Source organism: Apiospora aurea (genome assembly GCF_038362705.1).
Source record: "Apiospora aurea strain CBS 24483 chromosome Unknown utg000002l_segment0_segment0, whole genome shotgun sequence".
Taxonomy (NCBI): domain Eukaryota; kingdom Fungi; phylum Ascomycota; class Sordariomycetes; order Amphisphaeriales; family Apiosporaceae; genus Apiospora; species Apiospora aurea.
In genome coordinates this window covers 2,742,674-2,762,296 of record NW_027117389.1, presented here as the reverse complement: position 1 = coordinate 2,762,296, position 19,623 = coordinate 2,742,674, and the positions used below count along the sequence as shown (strand labels likewise).

The 19,623-nt window shown below is 53.2% G+C and overlaps 8 protein-coding genes across 8 annotated transcripts; 3 read left to right on the top strand and 5 right to left on the bottom strand.

Annotated features, from left to right (window-relative positions):
- Window positions 1-810: 810 nt before the first annotated feature.
- PG986_003234 (uncharacterized protein) lies at window positions 811-2,416 on the bottom strand (the record flags this gene model as incomplete). Its single annotated transcript, XM_066839456.1, has 2 exons — window positions 811-1,263; window positions 1,502-2,416. 2 exons carry the CDS (start codon window positions 2,414-2,416, stop codon window positions 811-813), a joined length of 1,368 nt encoding a protein of 455 aa, XP_066704520.1.
- A 901-nt stretch (window positions 2,417-3,317) lies between these two features.
- Window positions 3,318-3,926, bottom strand: PG986_003233 (uncharacterized protein; the record flags this gene model as incomplete). Its single annotated transcript, XM_066839455.1, has 1 exon — window positions 3,318-3,926. One exon carries the CDS (start codon window positions 3,924-3,926, stop codon window positions 3,318-3,320), a length of 609 nt encoding a protein of 202 aa, XP_066704519.1.
- A 538-nt stretch (window positions 3,927-4,464) lies between these two features.
- Window positions 4,465-5,277, bottom strand: PG986_003232 (uncharacterized protein; the record flags this gene model as incomplete). Its single annotated transcript, XM_066839454.1, has 2 exons — window positions 4,465-4,719; window positions 4,813-5,277. 2 exons carry the CDS (start codon window positions 5,275-5,277, stop codon window positions 4,465-4,467), a joined length of 720 nt encoding a protein of 239 aa, XP_066704518.1.
- Window positions 5,278-6,457: 1,180 nt separating this feature from the next.
- Window positions 6,458-7,383, top strand: PG986_003231 (uncharacterized protein; the record flags this gene model as incomplete). The annotated part of the gene is made up of 2 exons (XM_066839453.1): window positions 6,458-6,914; window positions 7,001-7,383. The coding sequence occupies 2 exons, from the start codon at window positions 6,458-6,460 to the stop codon at window positions 7,381-7,383; spliced, it is 840 nt and encodes a 279-aa protein (XP_066704517.1).
- A 2,123-nt stretch (window positions 7,384-9,506) lies between these two features.
- On the top strand, window positions 9,507-10,752 carry PG986_003230 (SURF1 family protein; the record flags this gene model as incomplete). Its single annotated transcript, XM_066839452.1, has 3 exons — window positions 9,507-10,377; window positions 10,459-10,564; window positions 10,650-10,752. The coding sequence occupies 3 exons, from the start codon at window positions 9,507-9,509 to the stop codon at window positions 10,750-10,752; spliced, it is 1,080 nt and encodes a 359-aa protein (XP_066704516.1).
- Window positions 10,753-10,805: 53 nt separating this feature from the next.
- PG986_003229 (uncharacterized protein) lies at window positions 10,806-12,293 on the bottom strand (the record flags this gene model as incomplete). The annotated part of the gene is made up of 3 exons (XM_066839451.1): window positions 10,806-10,971; window positions 11,060-11,594; window positions 11,699-12,293. 3 exons carry the CDS (start codon window positions 12,291-12,293, stop codon window positions 10,806-10,808), a joined length of 1,296 nt encoding a protein of 431 aa, XP_066704515.1.
- A 3,791-nt stretch (window positions 12,294-16,084) lies between these two features.
- Window positions 16,085-17,296, top strand: PG986_003228 (Ras family protein; the record flags this gene model as incomplete). Its single annotated transcript, XM_066839450.1, has 6 exons — window positions 16,085-16,114; window positions 16,224-16,256; window positions 16,362-16,420; window positions 16,507-16,687; window positions 16,746-16,978; window positions 17,044-17,296. The coding sequence occupies 6 exons, from the start codon at window positions 16,085-16,087 to the stop codon at window positions 17,108-17,110; spliced, it is 603 nt and encodes a 200-aa protein (XP_066704514.1). The 3' UTR covers window positions 17,111-17,296.
- Window positions 17,297-17,925: 629 nt separating this feature from the next.
- On the bottom strand, window positions 17,926-18,936 carry PG986_003227 (uncharacterized protein; the record flags this gene model as incomplete). Its single annotated transcript, XM_066839449.1, has 1 exon — window positions 17,926-18,936. One exon carries the CDS (start codon window positions 18,934-18,936, stop codon window positions 17,926-17,928), a length of 1,011 nt encoding a protein of 336 aa, XP_066704513.1.
- Between the last annotated feature and the right edge of the window lie 687 nt (window positions 18,937-19,623).

The following is a 19,623-nucleotide window of genomic DNA, read 5'->3' as shown; positions in this document are numbered from 1 at the left end:
TTCCCAGCGACCAAGTAACTCCATAATCAGAGATGTAATATAGATCTTTGGGTTCTTTTCGGTTACCCTTGCCATCTACTGCAACCCTTCAACAAAGGTACGGTACCGGCTGGGCTTTATACCCAGCATAAGCCAGAGGTATGGTGGCCTGGAGGTGGAATAGCTTGCGCGCTGGCTTGATCCGCCGCATACTATAGCTCTATTGCAAAAGCGCAATGACATGGAATAAAAACCCCTAACTTGTTTGCATGCAGTGAAGATGGATAAAAACTATGGCATGCATGTGCATGGCCAAATCCTGGAAGCAAGCAACATGCTAAAAATAGGGGGTCTTTAAACTATCGATCACGCATACGTACCAAATAGCGCTGTGTGTTCTGTTGTTGGAGGTCGGTCGCCAAGAGAGGGTTAAGGGGTAGCGCAATATACTTTGGGACGAAACGAGGTTGCTCACAAGGCTATGGGGGCAAATTCAGTATATAGAATGTGTCAACTACAGAACTGGTTATAAAGAGCGCATGGTTGTTTTATCCATGGAAAAAAAGAGCGACAATACGAAAGACATTCCCGCTTGCGAAGCGCCAGGGCATGAGAAACATTGGCTCGGCCCAACATCGTAATAAAGTACGTGCCACCAAGCGAATGAGTTTGCAGAGAACCGACCTATGCTACCGGGGCTCAAGTCCCCAAAGATATAGAATAGGAAAGAAGAAAAGACACACACTGGCAATCCTATTGAATCGAACCCTTCACCACCTTTATTATACAGACCAGGCGGTCATCTCCACACAGTCGGTGTAGAAGGCACCGCTATAAGTGGATGCCATCAGACGGGGGAGGCGTGGAGGGCAATCCATCTTGGAGAAGCGACATTTCTTCTTCGTTGGTAGGCATCCACACCGCATCGACATCCATCATGTCAGCCGAAGGGGTCGTGGGCTGGATTTCAGGTGCTGGTGTCCTGTCAAGTAACGGAAAGGCAGACGAGTCGAGGCTGCAATCGACGAGCCCAGAGAGGTCCGGCGATCGCAACCGCGTTCTCAGGTCCGGGACGAGGGGCCAATTGCATACCGATCGGAAATCATCCTCGCTGTCGTCGTCATCGCTGGCACTGGAGTGTTTTTGAGAAGCCGAGCCTGTTAACGACGACTGCTGCTCAGGTACCGCTGCTAGCGACGTAGACCCGGTGACTATGGAGGGTGTGTTGGTGGCGGAGTCGAGGTCGATGATTTCCACCTCATCGGCGAGCGGCAAGTGACAGTGCTGATGATTCTGTAGGAAGCACTTCGTCGGCTGGAGGTCCGTAAAAATGCAATGCTCCTTGTGGTTCGAGCCGCGAGGACACTCTTGATCTTGTAGGTGCCTATGCCTCGGGGCCGGATTCGACATTGTAGGAGCTAGATCAGGGTATCTACAACAGATTTGTCGAGGCTGCCAACAACAACATTAATACGTGAGTCGGCAGCATTGGGGGCCCATGCTTGGGTGAGAGAATACGTACACCTTGAACCGTGGAGAGCGGCCGGCTCTCGTCGAACGGGTCATCAGACAAATTGTCATCATCGCTCCAACCACTGGAACCAACAAAGCTCTCATCGATACTTCGGTCCAACGCCGCCGGTCGTGGCACCTCCAGGTCCTCATCAGGAGTTGCGCTCTGGCTCGGAAGGGCATTCGACCGAAAAGGAGAGGTCAGAAGGCGGTCCACAGGCGAACGAATGCGGTCCCGCAGGGATACCTGAGTGAAAACGGAAGCTGCCTGGATCGAGCGAAGTGATTCGAGTTGGGCATTGAATTTGGTTTCCCTCTCCTTCTTGCTGAGCATGCGGCAGTTCGAAATTCTTTGGGCCTCGACCCATTCGGCTTTCGTCTTTCCAGGACATCCTGGCACTTGAGTTACGACATTGAACTTGGTGATCTTCGTCGAGCCGATCTGAAATTCCCCAGGTACATCATTCAGGACCGTGAGCAATGTACCATCCGACTCTTCACGGTGAGGGACCCAGCAGATACTCGCACATTCAGAGTCCATAGATTCGTTTGTGGCGAGATCAACTATGTTAACAGGAAAGGGGGGTTCAAATTGTATCTTCTCCTGTACCACCCATATTGGATGCGGGCACGGCTGCCACGACGCTCTGATGATAACGCCATGGGCCTCAGCAAAGTAAGGCGGTCGTCCATCGCGGTCACTCAGTTCTTTTTGTTGGCTGACTAAATGAACGCCAAGTTCTTTTTCTCTGTGAAGAAGGCGAACTGTGCAAGGCGCCGCACTGTTGCCCTGCTGTCTGGCAGGAGACTGGACAGAAGGCTGGACCGGAGACTGGACCGGAGTGTGGACTTGATATTTCTTCGAGTAGTTGGGTGGCGTCCGATTCCAGTAAAGTTTGCGTACGGGGATATGGTACAGCGCCATGGTGGCTCATATAGTCGACGGGATACTTCAAGCGTTCATGGATCGACAGAACCAAACATCATAACAGAGGAGGTCAAGAACGATGGACATCCATTGTGGTATTATACCGCATTGTTGTCTCTGGGATCGTGCCTAGGAACACAAAAACCAAGATCATGGGGTTGGGGAGACACACGATGCGTAGCAAAAGAAAACAAGTTTGCCGCGCACCACGATGCGAACGAACAGTCTTGCATGCTTGTCGGGATCAAGACTGGTAGACTGGTGACGCATTGTACAATAGCGAGCATACTACATACGTCCGTCCAAGTAGGTCGAATGGCTCCAAGTACCCAGGTTGCCCTTGCTCAGACGGCTGAAAAGCAACACCATCGAAATCATGTCAGTTGCACGATCTTCGACCATGGCGTAGGCAGCGAGGATAGACAAATTGGGGCGGCAAGTCATCCCTGCTCAGCCTTGCAGCGGGACGGGGAGCTAGCGGAAGGGCAGTTGAATGGTCAAGCCCTTGGCTACAGAGCGAGATGGCTGCAGGCTGCGTGGGAACAATCCGCGAGGTTAGACCGCTTTTGGAATGCATAGCATTGCTAGATGAGGGGAGGCGTACTGTTTCATGGATATATTTGTTTGGCCACAGTGCGAATCGGTCACCCGGAGCCAAATGCTGTCGCAAACGCCTGGAGTGCCACAAACCAAGTACGGCGAGCCCGAGTACCTGTTCGTGCGGCATGCAGATTGGAGGCGCCCTTTGCAGTGCGGTCACTGGCAGCGTGCTGAAGATCGAGTCAGCAAGTATACCAGAGTAAAAGTGTAGAATACGAGAACGCATACGAGAGGCACGAGTATTGCCGGAGCCCAGCGACCAAGGTTAGTCGTACATACTCTGCATTGTCATAACGACCTACTTGGTCTTGTCAACTTCCTTGTCTGGCTTCTGTCCCCCCTTGTCATTTCCGTCCTTTTTGAAGAGCACCTTGGCAACCCATTCTTCGACCTCCCTCTCTGCCTCTTCGTCCGTTCTGGAACCGTCTTCTCCCAGTGTTTTGCGAGCCATCCCTCTCAGTTCTGCTACGGTTGATACGTCAAAAGCCCAGGACAGGCCGCCAGTCGCCATGATTCCGAACCCGAAGACGTTCAGGGTTGCCAGGCCCAATGCCTCTACAGCAATGAGAGAGTTGTCGCCGTCCAACTTGCTCGCAGGTTTGTTGCTTGGGATGAAGAATTCCGGCTGGGTTACTCTCAGTTTCCGGGCAACAGCTCGTCGGGTGATGAGGGTGGAGAGGCTGAGAAAAACAGCACCACCGAAGAATAGGCCGAGCTGCTTCATCGAGCGCTGGGAGAAGATGGGTGTGCGGGTGTCGGGCCGCGTGCTGGCGACCTGCAGTGAAGCGTTCGTCTCAGGTATGTTGGTGGCAGTCGCCGTCGATGTCGATGTGGATGTCGGTGCCGCCGCTGTGGGTGCCGCCGCTGTTGGTAGCGACTCGCTTTTGGAATCTCGATCGTTGGCCATTGTGAAAGTCGTTCCGAATGACCACATTGTTCAGCTGCTTGCTTGTGCTGTAGTCGCGTGACAGGTGGCGGTCGAGACAAGACACGCGAAGCGCTTAGGCAAGGGTCGGCGCCCAGAAAATCGATCGTCAAGGGTCTAGGTATTCGACAAGACAAGCATGGATGTAAGTGTTTTTGCAAAAGTCAATGCCTTCTTGGGTTTGAGACCCACGAGTTCTTTGTTTCTGCGGACTTAGATCGATCCGGGGAAAAGCGGCTAGGAAGTGACGCTCTCCACTCGGCGAGGTCCCCAATTTTAGCCTCTCTTTGGTTTGGCCGACAATCGATCGGTGGCTAGTACCTAAACCTCTGTGGCTAATACCTAAAGTAGGTAGCCCGTAAGTAACAGCCACTAACCTAATGCAACCAACTTCACTAACAGATGATTGCCTCCCATTTGATACCAGCTTGTTTTGTTGAAGATTACCTACGTGTTGTATCCAAGGCTTAAACCCATGACCTGTATATAACCCTATCGATCCTGTGCCCATCTACCCTTGTTACCATCTGTAGATGCACTGCAAACGACTCATGTCAACATATTCAATTTCAGCCCATTTTGAGAGCCTTCGCCTCGTCCATGGCTCTTTTTTGACGACGAAACTCTTCCAATACTTGGGGAGACGCTCCCGACCCAAAACCGCCCGGCGGTCTGACTTGCGTGTGTCTAGGATAAACTGTTTGAGCCAGTCCTCGTTCTTGAGGCTGGCTTCGATCTCTTCCCACCATTCCGGGTATTCAGGCAGGACATGCCACTGTAATGGAGCCAGTTAGTGAAAGGGCCCGTCAGTGGTTTGCCTTCTAGATCCACAGAGGAATAGCCATGGAAGGGAATTGGGATGACCTACAAAGATGCGGATAAGAAGGAGGAGGCAAGCCTTGGTATATTGCAATTTGATGGTCAACCAAGCATCTTCTGCCCCTCTGCTGGCTGTTGGTGCCTCGGATGCCTTCACCGGCACTGATTCGTCCAAGTCACGAATGATCATGAGCTTTTTCAGAGCCCTCCTCAGCTGCCAAAATGGTTCTCGCAGGCCAGAAATCGGCCCAGTCGGTTGGCTGGACGCTCTGGCGTAGGCCTTTCTGAGGCAATCGTCAATCTTGACGCAGAACTGCTTTCGCTCTTCGGAAAAAGCAGAACGCATGACCTTTTCTCGCCAGCTAATGATCGACTGTTCCATCGAAAGCAGCTCTGATAGACCCTTGAGCTGATAATGGGTTTGGGTGCCGGGTTTCACCGAACAAGTTTCATGCCTTTTAAGGCTTTTATCCGCGTCGATGCACCAACGCGGCCATGACATGAGTTTGCTCATCTTTGCACTTGAACTGAGATATGACGAACATGGATGGTACAAGCACAGACAACCTGCACACAAGGAAGCGAAACAGATCCCGTATATATACGACGAGATCCTCGGGGAGAGTTGGGATCGAGCTACTTCTCATTTAGGATACCTGCTTGATGAGAGGCTACTGTGAAACAAGAAAAGAGCCAATCCTGCGAGTCCCCAACTTTGGGTTGACACTGCAATTTGTTCATGGCCGAGTGCATCGTGATTCAAAGCCGAGATGGCCTACGAGGTCGCGAGAGCAAGTACTCTTACTCCCACGTACCTGGCAAGGGATGGAGGCGGTTGCTTAGCTTCTACAGTATACCCGTACTGTCTGGACGCTTGGCTCCGGGAACCCGGATTCATGGAGCCAGTTGAAGTCAGTGGCAGCTTGTAGACCAGGGATAGCTGCATGAGACTTGTGTTCAAGACGGCGACCGAGGGCGGCGTCCAATCCAGGCAGCCAAGCGCTGCTGCCATGACCTGGCAGCCCGTTGGCCTTTGTTGCACAAGTGACCGTTTGAAGATCCGCCGTGAGCTGTCAACCCCGGATTCTGGTATATGCTGCCGGCAGCACAGCGTGGCCAGCTGATGCCAGCTCATGTATTGATGCCCAGATCATATACAGATCATGCTACGACTTGGAGCAAAGCAGACGCATGTACGGCTGTGTCAGTCGCAAATTCTGAATCTGCATGTACATCAAAGCACGGTAATGACCTGTCACAGCGCCCTAGTTTGCGCATATCATACCTGTCCCGTTCCTTCAACTCTTCTTCTTTTTTTCTTCTTTTTTTCCCCCTCCTGCAGAAAAAGACATCTGTTGGCTTGGCAGTTCGTGCTTCGTGACGGAATCGGGATAGAGGCTCGATTAGTGTGGACTCTTGAAGATCGGCATCGCAGGCTAGCGAAAGTGCCGCTTTCCCCGGAACGCCCCAAGGCGGTAAGTTCGAAATTGGTTAGGCTATCAACGCCGATACTGGAACACGCCAGTCGCGATTCGTCAAGACACCACAGCTGCATCCTGTGTAACACTCCATTACCGGGGGTGGAATCGAGCAGGCCATCTTCGTGATTTCGCATGCATGATTCCGCTCAGGTTTCCGCTCTTTACTCTGTGGGCGAGCATCATCACCATCGTTGTGTGAGCCAAGCGCCCGCCATGGCCAAGACAAAGGGCCCCAAGCCCAACAAGCGGGAGTTGGAGCACCCAGCAAAGACAGGTCCGAGTCCACCGGCACCCAAGTGGCCTGCCTTCAAGCCTGCGCTTCCTGTGACTAGCCTCTCGCTGGAGGAAGCCCATCCCGCATATCGAGATAAGATTCTGCTCGTGCGCAACTTCTTCCCCAAATCGCTTTGCCGGGATTATGTCACCTATTTGCGGGGGCTGCCCTTCACAACGACACCGGGGCGCCCAAAGCGAGGCGAGGCGGTCAGGGTCAACGATCGATACCAGATCGACGACCTCCAGTTCGCCCAGAGGCTCTGGCGCGAGACGGGGCTGAAGGAGCTCTTGCTGGATGACTCTGTCCGTTCGACATGGAATGGCGAGGTCGTTGGGCTCAACCCTAACATTCGAATCTATCGATACTCGCAGGGCCAGTTCTTCGATGCCCATTGTACGTCAGTTTCTATCTACTTGTCCAACTTCCTGGTCTGGGCAGTTCAAGAGGATGGAATCCCCAAAGGCTAACATCCCCGCCAGACGATGACTACAATCTAGTGACATTACCAGCCACTGATGATTCCAAAAACGTTAGCACCAAGACGACTTGGACGCTACTGGTATACCTTACCTCTGCAGCGGAAGGCTGCCGTGGGGGTGAAACTGTCTTCTACCCGAAAGACCGCAAAGTGGAGAGCGAGGCAATCTCGGTTTCTCTCGAGACTGGGATGCTGCTTCTGCATAAACATGGAGACGACTGTCTACTGGTACGTTGGCTCCCTCTCTGGTCAGACCAAACTTGCGTCAGCCATGTATACAGACAGCCTCTTGCTAACAGCTCGTTCGATCATCAGCACGAAGGTCGCGAAGTGCTGGAGGGGGAGAAGTGGGTAATACGTACAGACCTATGCGTCAAGAGGTAGATATTTTTTGCTAGCTGCCGCGGAATGTCCTGTTTGGGTGGTGGCTGCATTCGACACGATGTCATTGCCAGACCCGTGCGTTGTAGTCTACGATGCCGCGAGCCTTGCCTTTTCTCTCATTTCCGCAATGGGATGGTGCAACAGCCGTTGCTGGAGGAGTGGCAGAGTGGTGGGTGCCCTTACTGCATGAAGTATACAACAAGCCGAGTAGACCTGGGCGATCGAGCGCTCAGCTGCATGGCTAGTTGATGCGTACGATCTATCATCTTCCCAGAGATATTTCATTGGCCAGCAATGAAATATCTTCACGCATCCCCCACCATCGGGCGTCGTGAACCTAGGCCCTATCCAACTGGATGAGTTGCCTTGTTGGAGAACTTACGCGCTGCGCGGTGCTCCTCCGCTTCTCGGACGATAACTATTTTCTGCAGGGCGGGAAAAAGCAATTTCCCACAAGCCAAGAATGGATTGTAGTTCTTGTACGACTCCTGGTCTCCATCTAGCTAGCGTATTGCACACTCGAGTATATTACCATGTCCTAGAATCAAGGCTGCTGCTGTCTCAACGTTGATTCGTACCAGTAAGATGCGTCGGAGAAGCGCCGGGTGGGTAGGCGGAGCGCGGCGGGCTATGGTTGCAGGGGTAAGACGGGTATATGGGTGCAATAGAATAAAAAGCAGACGGCCGTCGCACAAGAGTTGCGGCGGCGGAAACAACCCCTTCGCCCCCTGCCTCCCTTCTGCTTTTTCCCACCCCTGGCTCCGTAGCTTACAGTTACCGTCTATCTAACGTGGGGAGGCGATGGAAAGACGATGGCGGACGAGACTGCTGATCTCAGGTTAGATGTGCAGTCTGCCGACTGGCTCGTGTAACATGTGTTGCTTACTTGTAGCCGGAGAGTGCATATGCTGCAGAGGAACCCGTGCCTCGCAAATAGCGGCTCTGGCTGTCCGGACCTGGTGTCTGTATAGTGCATATACTGAACTTTTCGGTGCACGTTCTTGTTCCCTTTGATCATTTCTGTTTGATGAGATTTGGGTGGTTAAATTGATTCGGGAATTACAGGCATCACGACGTGGCCTTAGGAATAGCTACATCCGTCGCTTCTTCGTATCAGGGGTTGTAGTCCTGATATCGATGCCTCCATAGCTACCTGCTTCGGTCTGGCTCAGGTTCATAAGACATCACTAATGTAGTGCATTGATATAACTCCCCTTTCCTTTTGGCGCGTATCGTACTCTATCGTGAATACTAGACTGACGTTGGCCCCCAAGTAGCATGGATGTCACCGGGAGAAAGCCACCTGCAGGTCAAGGTGACGATTCATGGGAAGGCCCGAGATCCCAAAGCCATTCTCAGACACCATTAACACTTACCGAAATCTCACCTTGCTATGTACTCATACACTAGCCAAGGTGGCAACAAAGGCTTGGTATCTGAGCCGATCATGCGGCGACGATCATTCGACTTTGTAGTGCAATATCCGTTCAAGGAATGCAGGAGCATCCGGGTGCCAGTTCTGACAAGGCAACCGGAGGCATCCGAGAGTGGTGGTTATTCAGTAGCAACAAGCAAGGAATATCTGCGGGGCGGCTTCGGCACCGAAGAGTCGTATGTGCATCATCACAAGGGGCAACACCATCCTGGCTCCAGAATTTCAGAAGATGCATCGCATATTGAGGTCTACCTATCACTTGACTCATCCAGACGGCACGACTCCGATGTTCCACCTAATTATAAATGAAGGAGCACATAATACAATGTCCAAGATGCTCGGCAGCCTGCATGGTACCGGATCCCTCAGGCCCTGGGCATTTGAGAAGTCTAGACCCTTCTGAAAGTCTCTGGAAGCTCGGCGCCATCCCTAAGTACTCACGATATACGGGCTACAATCATCAAGGGAGGGAGGCGGAAGACCGGCCCCCACATTGCGAGTCCGGGGTGGCTCTGGATGGAAGACTGAAGCTCCAAGGTGGCCAGGGTGGGTGCGCCCGCCCGGACCTCTGAGAATTTCCCGTGAAACGTCATTTTCTCAATCTAAAGTACCTACCCATCATCACACCACCCACCCGAATTGTCCACGTCTGCCTTCGAAAAGGAAGCAGCGCCCAACGCCCCTCACGATGCAGGGCCCCAGCTGGTCCGTCAGGCAATCGCTGGTCCGGCGGCTCGAAGCCTCGTTACGATCCCCAATTCAGAGCCACAGCAGTCGCTGCCGTAGCAGCGCCGCCACGACAACGACGAAGCCTTCCGCTGTTGTCCTGCGCAGCAAGACGACGGCGTCGCCATCGTCGCCACTACTACTTCCACGACCGCGCTTCTTCTCCCAGACCCCGCGCGCCCGAAGCAAACAGCCCGCCGAAGACCCCAACTTCAGCTCCATCCTCGACAACCCGCCGCAGCTGGTGCGCACGGGCGGGCGCCGGCACGGCCCGGGCCTGATCGTGCTGGCCATCATCCCCGTGACGGCGTTCCTGCTGGGCTCGTGGCAGGTGCAGCGGCTGGGCTGGAAGACGGACCTGATCGCCAAGTTCGAGGACCGGCTGGTGCGGGAGCCGTTGCCGCTGCCGCCGCGCATCGACCCGGACGCCATCCACGACTTCGACTTCCGCCGCGTCTGGGCCCGGGGCCGGTTCCGACACGACCAGGAGATGCTCATCGGCCCCCGCATGCGCGACGGCGAAGACGGCTACATGGTCGTCACCCCGCTCGAGCGGGATGCCGAGGACGGCGGGCGCTCCGCCGACAAGGGCGCTGCCACGGTGCTGGTCAACCGTGGCTGGATCAGCAAGAAGCACAAGCACCAGGCCTCTCGGGACCCCGCCAGCCTGCCCAAGGGCGAGGTCGTGGTGGAAGGCCTGCTCCGCGAGCCCTGGAAGAAGAACATGTTCACACCCGACAACCGTCCCGACAGGGGCGAGTTCTATTTCCCGGATGTGAAGCAGATGGCCGCGTTGACGGGTAGCCAGGCTGTTTGGGTGGAATCCACTATGGGTAGGTTTTTGATCTTTGACCATTTCATTCATGCCCTGGGTCTCTACCATGACTGCGTTCTTTAGCTAACTGTTGGTCTAGAACCGGGTCTGTTGGAAGTTATGGACATGGAGAACAGGGGTATCCCAATTGGCAGAGCCGCTGAAGTTAATCTGCGGAATAACCATGCCCAATATATCTTCACATGGTAAGCATCCTGCCCTCTTCTCTGGGGTCACTCTCCTTGTATAACCCTCTACCAGTCTCGCATTGCCACTAACATATGCTTGTAGGTATGGCTTGGCCTTCGCCACGTCCATAATGCTCTATATGGTGGTGAAGAAGCCACCGACAGATATTTCCCGTCGCGTTCGGCTGAACAAGGAATGGTCATGAGCTTCCAGAGTGTCGCTGTACTATACTTATTGCAAGGCCAAAATAACTGGTCTTCATGTAACATCATCTTCGCCATCTTCTCTTGCATCGTTTTGCGCCTTCTTCCTCGGGCCTTTTATTGGTGCTGGTACAGGCATCCGCAACTCTTGTAGCAGTTCACGGGGCAGATGCCGTTGTGCCAAGGCGAATGGTGTAGTGGACGAGTTTGTTTGGCGTTGCCTGTACACCAATGCTGTTAGATTAAACCTACGACGAGAGCAGAAATCGGGGCAACCCAATCACCCAGTCTCAATGGGATTGAACATACCTACGCATGAGGGTAATCATGTCACTCTCATCGATCGTCTTTCGTCCAGCATGTTTAGCGTAGGCCTGCAAGTCATCTCCCAATTGTTCCATGAACCAGTCCGTAGCCTGCATGATTGCATCCAGTGTATCTGGTGAGATTTTGGCCTTGCCCATACCGGCTGTCTTGGCAAACGTCGTTGCCAACCTCTTAACCACTCCTTGAGGTAATGACTTGTATTCAATGCCATGTTTGGAAATCTTCTTCCCGGGCTTCTTCCTCCGCGCATTCTGCGGGGACTGCACTCTTTGATCTGTCACCAAAGAGAGCATTGTGTCCTCTGGCTGGCGGTCTGCTGGGCCCGGACTATCATTGTCGGAATCCATTAGACCAAACGGTTCGTTCTCGTTCTCATTCTCGTTTTCATCCTCCATTTCCATCTCATCCTCCATTCCAACCATTGGCTCGGAATCTTCTAGAAACATCGGTTCTCGAGCTGGCGAAGATTCCACCGCCGGCATAGCAAATGTACTTTCATCTGGCGGATCTGGAAATTCTATCGGCGGGAAAAGGCTATCACCCCCTATCGTCGGATCCTCCATGACGGGAGGGGGAAGAATCCGGAGTCAATTCCGATATCATCACTTTGTATATCCGGACCATGGTAATCACTTTCTCGGCCGACACTGCCGAGGCTTGGTCGGCCTGGCGGCAGCTCACTTATCGCTCTCCGCGGCAGCTCGATCGACTGAGCAGTGTAATCCTCGAGCCCGCTAAGCCGCGGGGGCTTCAGCTCGCTGTATTCGTCATCGTCATCCTCGCGTAGGTTAAGTGAGAGTCGTGGCCTCTCTATCATGAAGTCGTCGGAATCGTCGTCAAAGTTATGAGTCTCGTCCTCTTCCGCCACAGCGGGCAGTGATGAGTTATTGGCCCCCGGATCGGAAGGAGACGAGGAAGAGTGTATCGCCTGGGACGAAGGTGCGAGCAGTCGACTCAGGGCGCGGAGCGGGTCGCGGGGCGTCTCGCGCTGGTCCCGTATACTGCGGCGGCGCTCCTTGCCGGGGGTGAAGAGCGCTGTGCGCCGCTTTTGCAGGGCGGCAAAGGCAGCTCGGCCATGAGGCGTGGCACCGCCGCGACGGGCAGAGGCTGATTGTCGAGCCGAATTGGGATCCGCACTCTGGGCGCGCCGGTTGGGCGTCCTGGCGACGGCGGCGCCCGGCGTGCTAGGCGGTGCCCGGTCGGCGTTCGAGGCCATGCTGGGGGCGGCCGACAATGGTGATGTGGCAGTGGTGTAGATGATGCGACTCGGGCGCGGCAGGTTTCTAAACCAACTTTACATGGTTCGCAAGTCGAAGGTCGGATATTGACACGGGAAATGCGTGGGCACTGTCAATGTGCCGCCAACTGAATATCCGGACGACCTAGGTATGTAGGCGGCTTGAGTCGCTGCTCGACTATGATGATCGAGATGGGGGGTGTTCTGAGTAGAGCCAACGCGTCTCGGATAATGGTTTAGACGCGTCTATTACTACAGTAAGTTGCTCGGGTTTAGCACGTGTACGGTGTACCTAGCATTCAATGCTAGCCTAGGGTAGCCTTCGCTAAGGGCAGGTGGACACCGATAAGGACTCAGAAAGTGGGGTGCGGCACGACTCGCAGGGGCGAATAAGTTTGCAACTGCATGTAGATTCCATGCAAACAGGTGGAATTCGTCAAGGCCAATTGGGTTCGCTTCCAGCGGCCTTGGCCGAGTAAGTGGAGGGTAGGGCCAGTAGGACCATCTACTTCAGACAAGCGCCTTTGAAACAAAAAGACATCAAACTGTTTCGATCCGATAGTTTTCTAGGACAGACAGCCTCACAGTTGAGTGCATATACTCGACTTTTCAGCTCACCTCTCTCCTGCTACTTCCTATCGAGCAGACAGAGCACAGTGCCGGCCGCGTAGCCTGTGGTTCTTGCTTTGTCAAGTCAGCAGTATGGGGCGTTGAGTTTTTGATAAAGGCTCAGGAGCTTCTTGGTACAGCATCTCTTAGGTTAGGTATGAATCAAGTGGCAAGTCTCGCTTTGGCCTTCAATGGATGGCATGCAGCATCCCCGGATTCACTGTTACAGTGTTTGATGGCGTTTCGTGAGCGAATATAACATAGCATAATAAAGGTACGGAGAGCAGCGGTCCCTTCTCAGATATCACTCTGTAAGATCCCGTGCCAGCATACTCGTCAATTATTGCACCAGTGAAGGAACTTTTAGCCAGTCACAAGCTACCGCGATTTGATAGGTAACATTCGCAATTCGTTTTCTGAGGGATAATCGTCCGATCATGCCAGCGGATCTGGTCATTGAGTGTCATCCACAAGCCGCGGTGCACAGGCTTTTGTGGCAGGAGCATGAAAGCTGCCCGGCCGGCGTCTCAACATCTGCTGTCAACGATGGGGCACTCAGTCCAGGTCCTAATCAGTATGCCCAGGCCGCACTTGTATGGGTAAGGGTAAGGATGGGTTGCGAGCAGTCACTCATCAACCTTGTCTACACTTCCGCCGGCGCGGTACATGGCACATGGCACATGGCTTCTTCAGAGCCAGTCCCCACTCGTGGTAAAAGGCTCCGGAGAGCTGACCCCTGACGGCCACGACAGCCCTCAGGTGTCGCATACACCAGAGACTGGATGTTACAGAGCTGCATCAAGTGTGATGTCTGAGCTCAGTCCCGCCCCAGAAAGTCAATGTTGGTGCCTATGCTGTGTCCCTCGTGGCTTGTCGGGGTCCGGAAGAGAGTGTTTGTGGTAGATGCCCTAATAAGAGTCTCCTTAGCGTAGGTGGCACTGTAGCCCATGGTAGCGACAGCTAACCATGTAGCCAGCCAATAACTTGGTTGATATAGCTGAATCCGGCCATGTTTCTAGAGTCGGATGAATCAAATGGGCGGGTTGCGGCCACGGCAGCACGGGGGTTCAATGATGCAGAGGGCTTTCCTTTCTCCAAACACCAGGTTCCACATCCATGAGATTCGGAAATCTCGCTGGTTGTTGATGTTGATAAGGGGACCTTTTCCCGCCCATGGCCTGCAGCATGCAAACCCCCTCCCCCGAGACCAGACACCAGCCGGCCCATCATGAGCGGCCTCTTGGTTGGACAACTCTAACATGACCTCGGCGCAACGCCCTGCGAGGGCGAACCGGATTCTGCTACGGGTGTAAGGGGACTCGGGCGGGTGTCAGTCTGACCGGAGCGAGCTATCATCCCTTGTCCTATCGATCCATGAGAAACACTATCGTGGGTTCTCCAGGGCCATTGGAGCGCGACCCGCCGATGGCCCTGTAGACGGGCGGTCCAAGCTACCAATGTAAGTTCACAGGTAGGTTCCAAACCTGAAAAACATCGCCATCGCTCATGTCATACCCACTCATTCCCAGGCCTCGCTTGCCTCGCTCTGCTCAACGCGGCTATCTGTCGATATTATAACCTAGGTATCCAATATGTTTGACTGTTGCCTCTCTTCTGCCGTTTGCGATCAATTGCACATAGGGCACGCTCGAGATGAAACCACTACCGCTATCTGGCGGGCCTGCCCTTATTTCGATGTCACCACGTATGGATGTATGCATGCATGTGTGTATTGAAGGCCGCCACTGTAGCTGTCAAGATCCATCCATCAATCACTGGAGGTATCTGTAGTTGATTTACACTAACTGGAAGCTCACTAAGTACACCCCGACTTATTCTAGGTACCCAACCACAACCGTTAAACACTATGGGTGCAGAGAGTTGCACCACTCGAACCTACCAAGAGGAAAGGCGTGATGGATGACATGCTGGGATCGAAGTCATGGTCCACGATAACAATTAAGCTTGACCTGCCTGGAAGAAAGGCTCAAAGCCTCTAGCGTCTATGATGCTCGTGTCTTTCAGGTGCAGCATCGGCATGCACTTACGTTCTGGGAGGTACATGGGCAATCTACAATAAGTCAGGTCTTGGCTATCCTCTATCTTGACCTGCCAATATCACGAGCATGTTTGGTAAATACATACATGTAGGTAGGCATATGCTGAGCTTTGGTACGAGACTATGCACCTACTCCATCTTCTGATATCATTGCTTGCATATCTGCACATCCTTCCTTACCATATGTAGTCAAAGGTGCATTTCCTGTACTGTGGCATACATGCATGCATCTACATAGCTGTAGATTATTGAGTGCCCGTTCTTCAATGGGATCGGTATGCCCATTGAACATGAAGAAAGCAGCAACAGTTAAAGGGCGGTGGACTGGTTGTGGGACCGCTTGACCACTCCTAGCCCGTTCCAGTCTTCCAACAATCCGATTTCCTACCAGGCCGTTCCCAGCCCAGTCGCCTACCACCTACCTAAGCTACAGGCTGCAGTCCAGCAAGAGAGGTACATGCGTTGGCAGGCATGTTGCGACGGGGGTCGCTGAAACCAGCGCCGGAGGTACCTGGCTGCTAACTGAGCCCATTGCAAAACTGGGTGTGCTCGCGTTATCGAGGCAGGTATCCGGACACTCTCTCCAGGGCTCTCTTTGTCTTGTTCCCCCCCAATCCATCCATCCAACATTGAACCCATTGACACCAACCTCCATCTCCATCCTGCGACCCCCCCTTCTGCGACGGCACCAATTCCGAAACGATTGTAGCAGCAGAGGTGCATTTTAGCTAGCGGACTAATCGCCTGGTAGCTGCACTGCTTTTACCTCTTCTCTTTGCCGAACCACTCACCACTGGACCGCCTGCATACCTTACCTGACCACTCCTACCTACTACTACACATCCCTCGTCCCTAACCAGCTTTTTTCCCTTTTTTGCTAACCATCGACGAATCTCTCTCTGTCTCTGCTGCATTGTCTTGTCCGTGAAGCCAATTCTCCTAATCCGTCTTTTTTTGAGGCCATATCATTCCAACCCGCCCGACCGCCGCCTTGTTTCGTGTGCAAATCGGGTTTGCCCGCCTTTCGTCGTCGCATTTTACTCGAGGAGAAAGGAGACTTCGAACCGCCCTTCTCACGTAGATCCAAAGAGGTAGCCGAACCATGGCTGCACCAGGAGTCCAGTCGTTGAAGGTATGCATATGCAATCTTTCGGCATTTGATGCTCGACCATCCGACCAACGCGATGCGTGTTTTGGCTCGATTGCGAGACTTGGTAGCTGATCTCCCATTCTTCTTCTAGTGCGTGGTCACTGGTGATGGTGCTGTCGGCAAGGTACGTTACTGTCCCCGCCCCCCTTTGTTCGAGTAACATCGAGACAATCGTTTTCCGACGACTCGGTCCACCTCGACGACGAATATGATTCTAACATCCTTCTAGACATGTCTTCTGATCTCATACACAACGAATGCCTTCCCAGGCGAATACATCCCCACAGTGTCAGTTTCCCCTGAGCCTCTCTGGCTTGCGACAGGATAGATGATTTGGCCGAGTACATCAACTAACCCGCCAACAACTCGCACAGGTTTGATAACTACTCCGCTAGTGTAATGGTCGATGGCAAGCCCATCAGCCTGGGATTGTGGGATACTGCTGGTCAGGAAGATTACGATCGCTTGCGGCCTCTGTCGTACCCCCAGACCGATGTCTTCCTCATCTGCTTTTCCATCGTCAGCCCGCCATCGTTTGACAACGTAAAGGCCAAGGTTAGTGGTTCTCCTCATCTAGTGCTGAAAAACACGGGCAGCTAACGCGTCTTGGCAGTGGTACCCTGAGATTGATCACCATGCGCCGAACATTCCTATCATCCTGGTCGGTACTAAGCTCGATCTTCGAGAGGACCCTGCGACGATGGAGAGCTTGAGATCTAAGAGAATGGAGCCTGTTTCGTACGACCAGGCGCTGGTGTGCGCCAAGGAGATCCGTGCTGTGAAGTACCTAGAGTGTTCTGCCCTTACGCAGAGAAACCTCAAGAGTGTCTTTGACGAGGCTATCCGGTTCGTAACATGCCACACCCTTGCGCCCGCTTCTCGGCAGAGATGACTAACTCCGTCCGTCCCAGTGCTGTACTTAATCCGAGACCTCAAGTCTCTAGCAAGCCCAAGAAGTCGAAGTGCACTATTCTGTAGAGCCAGAATGGCGAGCAAGCCCTATCAACACTAGGCAGCCACGAACAAGAAAGAAATATGCAAGAAGCGATGAGGCGGACCCACGAAGCGAGCATGCTGATGATATTCGGCACGATTCCCAAGTTTTTGATAGGATGATACGGAGCGGGCCAAACATCTGATATTGGTTTTTGTCGCAAACTGCGTCAGTAGTTGCAGGCGTTTTTGGTGGATATCATATTAGGAAAACGACGGACATCTTCTCCCAATGAGGGAATGGAACGACGTACTACTTATTTGTGTTATTTCACGTCCCTTCATTCATTTTCCCGATACCCATTCAGTCGGCGGAGTGCTCTCTACCTCTACATACCCCAATGACCTCTGCCCCAACTGGATCATCTCTCGATCGACGGACAAATCGAGGAGATATATTGTGGAGCTTGGGATCTCTTTCAAAGGCTCGGTTGGGAGCCATTGCTCCGTGTATAGACGCGAGTTGGAGTTGAACACCACGTCTGATTCGCCCCTGAGCTTGGTCATATCTGGCGGCCACGATCCCCAGTATCCTTAAGGAAGATTATAGTCTTTCTGTTGATGGAGAGCTTTACAGCTACCTGGTCAAAGGATATGCGAGGTCTTTTTTCAAGTTCCGTTTCTGTAGATAGCACATATGCACGAAGTAAAGAAAGAAAATATGATGTTGCAGCAACTACGTCCTGTTCATGTGTTTGATTCAAAGATGGGTGATAGCCTAACTCTTGAATGAGGACGGGTATCTATTATAAGAATTCATGTGTGTAAGCACGAGTTGCTCTTTTTTATACATGTACGGTCTACTTTTGTTTCGGGACTCGGGCCAGCCGACTAGGATGAATACCGTTTGCGTCAGGCTTCTGGGCACCTCCCTTGAGTAGACGCTCCTTCTCCTTCTTGATCTTCTCGATCTCCTCCTGCTTGGCGCGGCGCTCGCGCTCGCCCGTCAGCTTCTCGTTCTTAGCGCGGATACGCTCCTTGCGGTAGTCGGTGTTGCCGCCGCCTCCGGCCGTCAGCTCGACGTTGATCTTGCGCTCGTCCTCCTTGGGCCGGCCGTGGTAGTCGCGGCCCTGGCATATCATGGTCGAGTGGTGCAGCGTCTTGAGGCACGTCTTCATGTGGTCGTAGCCGGCGAACTCGACGAAGGCGACGCCCCGGGACTTGTTCGGGTTCGTCTTCTCGTGTAGCAGCCGCACCGCCGTCGGGTGCACCGCCGAGAAGTGCTGCTCGATGTCGGCCACCGTCGCGCTGTAGGGCAGGTTGCCCACGAAGACGATGAAGCGCGCGGCCTTCTTGGGCCGGGCGTTTTCTTGGTTTTGTTGTTTGGGCTCGGCTGGCTTCTCTTCTCCGTCTGCTGCTACTGCTGTTACTGCCGAGTCGGCTCCTTCCTCTGTGTTGTCGGCGGACTTCTTGTCCTTCTTGTTCTTTTTCTTTTTGCTCTTCTCGGACTTGGCCGGTCCCTCTTCTGCCGCAGCAGCAGTGGTGGCATCCGGTTTGGATTTGCTTGCTTTCTTGAACGGTTTGCTGTCAACGGCGTCCATGGCCTGGTCCTGGTCTTCTCCGCCAAAGGGGGCCGCCTCCTCGTCGTAGACGGCGTCCAATGCGGCGGCCTGCTCCTCGCGGCTCTTCTTCTTGTGCTTCTTTTCCTTCTTCTCTTTCCGCTCCTGCTTGTCTTGCTTGCTGCGCTTGGTGTCCTTGGTCGGCGCCGCGTCCTCGTTGCTCAGCCGCCGCCGTTTCTTGGACTCGGTCTTGTCGCCGGTGTTGGTCATGGCCGTGGTGGGGTTCTCCTCGGTGGTAGACTTGCGCTTCATGGCGGCAGCTTGATGTTTGTTGGACGGTACCTAGGATAGGCGTGAATTTGCAGAGAAAAAAGAACTCGGTGTTTCTTTCTGTGCCGGGTACTAAGTGTAGGTGATTTTTAGGTATCAGCTAGTAATTGCTGGCTGTTGTTCGAACAAAAATTGCTTGAGTAACCAACCAGGCGATGTGCAGGGTGTAGATTGTTATCGCGACCTCTGGGAGATCAGAAAATTTTAGTGGGGTCGCTGCCAATGTATCTGCACCTAAAAGGGCTCCTTCAACCAGGGGGTCAGGACTCCAGACTCCTTTAGTTGCATAACAGGCACATGGTTCAAGTATGGTAAGCTGGGCTGGCCTCGAGGAACGAAGGAACCTGTCACTCACAATATTTGTGAAGAAATACTTGTCACACATGCCACTCATTTATCAAAGTCCTGTTCCTATCAGGCTCACTAAGCACCTACTTGCAATAACACAAATTCTCAACTCCCCATTACTCTAACGTGCGGATAGGTGCATATATCCAGCAACCGGCTGACGGCAATGCGCTTAGTGTCATTTGACAGGTGGCACATCATACGTAATCGCAACAGCTTGACTTCGACAAATGAAAGCAACTGTCCGACTTACATGAACCAAACAGTAACTGTTGCCTGCTAAATTCAATATCCCCTAACCTAGACCCTCTTGCTATTGGA